The 6,000-nt window shown below is 42.6% G+C and overlaps 1 protein-coding gene across 3 annotated transcripts in view; it reads left to right on the top strand.

Annotated features, from left to right (window-relative positions):
- The first annotated feature begins 218 nt into the window (after window positions 1-218).
- NSMAF (neutral sphingomyelinase activation associated factor) overlaps window positions 219-6,000 on the top strand; it is a 67,206-nt gene continuing 61,424 nt past the window's right edge. Inside the window, exon 1 of one of the 3 annotated variants that reach the window (XM_069099994.1) lies at window positions 219-490. In XM_069099994.1, the coding sequence (XP_068956095.1) occupies window positions 432-490 (59 nt within the window). In that variant the 5' untranslated portion in view covers window positions 219-431. The remainder of the gene's footprint in view (window positions 491-6,000) is intronic. The other 2 variants (XM_069099992.1, XM_069099993.1) reach the window with 2 other exon arrangements.

The raw sequence follows: 6,000 nt of genomic DNA, 5'->3' as shown, positions 1-6,000 counted from the left end.
CAAGACCGGGACGAGCCCTTGACCCCTCGAGCTCCACTTCGTTGTCGAAGCCCCCCTTTCCCCCCGCTCCTGCCCGAGGTAAGCGGGGGCAGCCTCGCACCCCCGCGGCCTCATACACGCGCACAAAGAGGCGCTCGAGCAGCCTGCCCCGGAGGTTCCCTCCTCCCTGGCCAGAGTCTGGCGAGAGCCGAGCAGAGAAAGGGGGTCAGGGCTTGTGCGCGTGCGCGTCTGCGGCCTGAGAGGGCGGGGCGCGAGCCAGCGCGACCGAAGGCGTCCGAGGAGGGGAGGAAGGGGGAGGGAGTTACAAGCACCACCTTCTTCTCCCTCCCCGGGTCCGCACGCCCGCCGCGGGAGGGCGGCTTGCGGCATCTTCCTCTGCTGGGCTCCCGTTGCTCTCGGGCTCTTCAAGGGGGCCCCAAGCCCAGAGGACCATGGCTTTCATTCGTAAGAAGCAGCGGGAGCAGCAGCTGCAGCTTTACTCCAAGGAGCGGTGAGTGACCTTCCAGGCCGAGAGTGCAGGGGGCCGGAGGCAGGGGGAGGGGGAGACTGGGCCCGAGCCCGGGGCTGGGGGCAGAGGAGGGCCTGGCGTGAGCTGTCTGCCCGGAGGCCCGCACGCAGCCCCGGAACCCGGAAGAGAGGCGGGGAGGGGGGAACTCGCTCTCTGGCTGCCCCCTCCCCCAGGACCGCCCTTCTCCCCCCACCCCAGGAACGCGGAGGCCTCGCTTGGGGGGCGGGGACGGGAGACCTCCTTCCCCCGAAGTCTGGGAAGTGCAGCCTCTACTCACCTGCCCCATACCTGGAGACCGCCCCCTCGCAGATGCCTTCCTGGCCCTCACTAGAATGAATGGTCCAGTACACACCGGGATGAAAAGTGTCTGCCTGCGAGCAGGTCAAAGTTTGGAGGGTGATTTTTTTTTTTTTATAATCTTGAGATCCTAGAAGCACCTTGGTCTGGGGGCAGTACCTTCATCACAAGCCCTTGGGCAGGTCCGGCTCCTACTGTGTGGCCAGCGGGGGGTCTGTGGCCTCAGGGAGTTGGGGCGACGCAACTCCGAGTCCCCGCTCTTAACACAATGCAGACCCCTTTAAATGCTCAAGGGAGGTGATCGGATCCTAGATCTAGGGCCAAGAGGGACCTTAGAAGTTTTCTCATCCAATTCCCTCATTTTAGAACTGGTTCCCAGAGGGATGAAGTAATTTGCCTCAGGATCAGGGAGCAGTAAATGGAATTGGAACCCCAAATCTCTGATTCCAGATCTGTCCCTCATGCAAGTCAAGTCAACAATGTGTGCCAGGCATTGTGCTAAGTGTTGGGGATGACATGATAAGCAAAAAATCAGGGGAAAAAAAGGCTCATCAATTAGCTTACAGTCTAGTAGGGAGATAGCGTGGAAACAGCGGTGTACAAACAAGACAGATCCAGGATAAATTTGAGATAATCTCATAGGTAAGTCACCAAGATCTAGGAAGGACTGAGACAGGCTTCTAGCAGAAGGTGGAACTTTGGCTGAGACTTGAGAGAAACTAGGGAAGGAAGAAAGTGGAATTACTAGGGAGGAAGTTCCAGGCCTGGGGTACAGTCTGGAGTAGGGAGATGGGGTGTTCTGTGTTCAAGAAACATTAAGAAGGTCAGTGTCAGTAGATGAAGAATACATTGGGGGAATTAAGGTAGGTGTAAGGAGAAAGGGAAGGTAGGAAGGGTCCAAATTATGAAGGGCTTTTAAAGCCAAACAGAATTTTTCATTTGAGCCTGGAGGTAATAAGGAGTCATTGGAGATTGAATTGCAGTGTGATGTGGTCAGATCTGCACTTTATGAAAAATCAGTTGATAACTGGGTGGAGAATGGCTTTGAGTGGGTTAAGACTTGAAGGCTAATTGCAGTGTGAGGTGATAAGGGACAGCGTCAGAGGAGGAAATAGGAGTATATGAGAAATCTTGTGAAAGGAGAATGAGCAGGACATGGCAACTGATTGGATGTGGGGTGAGAGATGATTGTGATTGGGATGGTAATGAAGCCCTCAACAGTAATAGGGAAGTTAGGAAGAGGGGAGAGTTTGAGGGGAAAATTAATGATTTCAGAAGTTTTAGTTTAAGATGTAGAATTGGCAGTTGCAAAGATGACAAAAAGAAAGCTTAGGGTTGGATAAATAGATCCAAGAACCATCTGTGTAGAGGTGATACTTGAATCCATGGGAGCTGATGAGATCACCAAACAAAATAGGCTAGAAGGGAGGAGATAATGGTTCCAGTTTGGACATGTAGGTGGTATAGACAGTTGGAAATGCAGTTTGGGAACCCAGGAAGTGCATTGAAGGTCTGAATATGGACAGCATCTGTATAGAAGATAGTTGAAGCTGTAGGAGAAGATGAGATCCCCAAGACTACTAGAAGAGTAAAGAATAATAACTGGAATCTATATACACTTAAAGTTTGCAGTGTTCTTTACATATATTACTGCATTTGAGAAGGGAAAGATAGAGACTTTGTGAAGCCTTGTGGAACAACCCTGCATTAAGGAGTCAGGAAGAGGAGCTAAAGAAAAAAAAAACCAACAGGAGAAATCAAGGAAGTAGGAAAATAACCAGAAGTGTATAATGTCTCGACAAACTAATGAGGCATAAAGGTCAAAGGTAGATTCTTCACACTTCCCTTCCCCTTCCCCCCCCATATTGCAGAAGCCGAAGCATAGAATCAGTAGAGCAGGGGTTTTTAACTTTGTGTGTGTCATGGACACTCTCAGGCAGTCTGGTAAAGCCCTTTAGAGGTGCATTAAAATGTAACTATTAAAATATTAAACATACTCCGGGTTAAGAACCCCCTGAAATAGAGATAGAGAGACCAAAAAGGAGAGAGAGGAAAAGAGAGCAATGATAAATTGAGGACCCAGGAGGAGAGGTTGGCCCTGGAAAGGAAGAAAACTGTTTACTTTGAGACCAAAGGGAAAGTGAGCAGTAGTAAAGTGTAGTACATAAGACTTAGTTATATGTTACCTTGGATAAGTCTACACTCTTGGTCTTAATTTCCTCATAAGTAGAATGAGTATAATACTGCTCTAGCTCACAGGGGTATTGGGAGAAAAGCATTTTATATATTTTAAATCCCCTCAAGAATAAGAGGAAAAGTTAGCAATATGGAGGACTTTTGAGCCATGGAGGAGGGACCTTATGTCAAATGACCTCAGTAAAATAGAAATGGTCACATCAATTGAGAGTGAGGTTGGGAGTTGGACATTTTTAAGGGAGTGGAAAAGATTTAGAAGACTAGCTGTAGGAAGTCTTATTAGGAGTTGATGAGAGCTGAGTAGAAGAATTATTGAGTATCAGTGAGACCCCCCAGGTAAGGTTAAGTAATACTAGGTTATATTTACTATGCTGTGCCCTAGATTTTATTTGTTTGTTTTCCCTTTCTTATACTTGCAAGGTAAAATGCAAAACTAAGGATCTCTTTTCTTTCTGTGTTTGGGAAGTTAGAAGGAAGGCAGAAAATTCCTTATGGGAAAGAGTAGAGTTAGTCTATGTGGACCCTACCTCAAGTATTTCATAGGAGCCTGAGATCACAAATGTCTGGCCCTTTTCTCTAGAAGTATAAGCTTGGGCCAAAATTAAATTAAACATCTCAGCAAAACAGATATTGGGAATACAAAGGAAAAGAAAAGAGTAAATAGTCCTTGCCTTTAAATTGTTTATGTACAATAATGTACTCTCTTCTTGTCTTCCAAATTTCCTTTTTGATCACTTTCCTGCTGGGTTTGCTTACCTTGGAGATGTCTAGTCCATGGCATCCTTTTACCTGTCCTTTCTCTGAACTCTATGAGTTCTCTTTTTGAAACCTAATAATAGTAATAACTGATGTTCATATTAAATGAGATCATTGTATGTAAAAATTTTTCCCCCTGGTATGTAGGAAAAGTTGTGTTATCTCTATAGATGAGGAAACTGAGACTCAGACATAATAAGGATTTACCCATGGTCACATAGCTAGTTAGTATGCAAAATGTCTGACTCCAAGTCCATTCTTATACCTGTCATTATTAATGCCTTTTTTAAGAGCATTTGACACATTAAAAGGGTTGTGCAACCATGCAGCCATTAATTATCACAGACAACCCAACATCCTTGTTCAGTGTCAGTATTATTATTCTCACTTTAGTGCTAAGGTTCAAGTTACCTGCCTGAGTCATACAGCCATGTAGAAACAGATTGAGTGTTATGTCTCAGTTTTTGACCCTAATGTCTATGCTTCATCTACTGATTCATTCAATTCTCAATAAAGAAATTTTGTGTTATTGTTAAATTCCTTCAGTTTTAGACCTATTTTTACCTTCCTTCTCCTGTGAAAACAAATTAGCTTTTTGTACAAGTAGAGGTATTTCGTGTGTTTGTGTGTGTGTGTGTGTGTGTTTCTGTGGTGAGAGAAACCTATGCAGGTTTTGCTTATTAATTTTAGGGATCAGTGTCATCAGTCTTGGGAAGGGTAACAGGAAACATGAGAGAGATCATTTTACAAGATGATGTTCTTTTTGTGAGTACCACATTTGTCTCTTGGCTGCTTCTGGCTAATCACATGCCTTTTTTTGATCAAGAGAGTCCAACAAAGCTGCATTATGTATGTGAAAGAAAAGAATAATTATAAAAGTTTTCAGAATACAGGGTGACATCTGTGCTCAATGCAGAGTTCTTGAAGCTTTTACCTATTCCTTTTCCTCTATTAAATGTCTTTTTGGCTTTAAGAGATTAAGCACTAGAATTTCACCTCCCATATTATCAGGGATTTCCCCTCTCTGTGATGAGATGTATATATGACACTCATCAAAATTAAAATTTAATTTTTAAAATATTTTAAAAGATCAAATAAAAATGGTTTGTTTTTTAAAAAAATTATCTACTTTTAGTTTCAACTAAATTTAGTTACATAAGCGTTTGAGTTCCCAATTTTCTCCCACTCCCTCTCCTCCCCCTCCCAAAAAGGTTTTTTTTAAATGTATCAAGAAAGTATTTTTTTTTTAATTTAAGTAATTAGTTTTTATTAGTCATAAAAAGGTTCTGTATTTAAATGCATTGTTGTCTCTGTGTGTGGGGTTAAGGAGAAAAAAGGATTAGATTATAAATGTTCTTTCTGCTGGGGAGTTTCCTGATTTCACTTGGAATTTGATTGCTTACTATTAGGAAAGGGCATGGCTAGAAGTTACATATTTGTTCAGTAGCTGATAGTGTCAAAGAAGTGAATATTAAAATTTGCCCTGTAGTAATTTAAAATGATTTACAATAATTTTTATTGATCTGCCTTGGTATTTTGGTGGTTCTCTTACTACTTTGAAAATATTAATAGCACATTTATGTGGCACTTCATAGTTCATAAAACGTTTTTGATATGCAGATCATTCTTCCCATTGTTTCTGCAATAGAAATAATAAAACATTCACATGATATTTTAACATTTGAAAACACTTTTCCTCACAATAACCATGTGAAGATAGTCCAAGTATTATTTCCACTTTACAGTTGAAGAGACTGAGGCTTAGAGAGGTTAAGTGATTTGCCCAAGGTCACACAGTGTTAGAGCCAGGGCTGCCCCTATGTTTCATTCTTTCTCTATGACTGATAAAACTAATCTTCCAGTTATGTATGTCTGTAATACCAGATTTTGATTCCATTTAAATATTTTAGTTATTTTTATTTAAACATGAAATAATTTTTTGGTAACATGCTATTTAGGCCTGCCATGTACCTTTCTTTTTGTTTTCTTTGTGTTACTTATTATATTAGTTGTCTGGAGATCCTACATGCTGTGATTACCAACCATATACAGTTGCCAGAAATTGGTGTTAGATAGGCTTTTGTGGCAGTGAGCACTTTGAAGTATTTACAAGTAATCTGTGGCTTTCTGGATGCGTTCCAGCCTCATTACTCAATTCTGGACCAAGCTTGTTGTTCATTTTCATTGCCATCCGAGAAATACTTGTGATGGACTAACTCTACTGGGTACCTTTCCAACTCCAT

This window comes from Petaurus breviceps, unplaced genomic scaffold (genome assembly GCF_028583685.1).
Source record: "Petaurus breviceps papuanus isolate PSGF00001 unplaced genomic scaffold, PetGlider_PUasm1.0 38, whole genome shotgun sequence".
Classification (NCBI taxonomy): domain Eukaryota; kingdom Metazoa; phylum Chordata; class Mammalia; order Diprotodontia; family Petauridae; genus Petaurus; species Petaurus breviceps.
The sequence above is the reverse complement of the archived record's forward strand: the minus strand, read 5'-3'. Positions and strand labels throughout refer to the sequence as shown.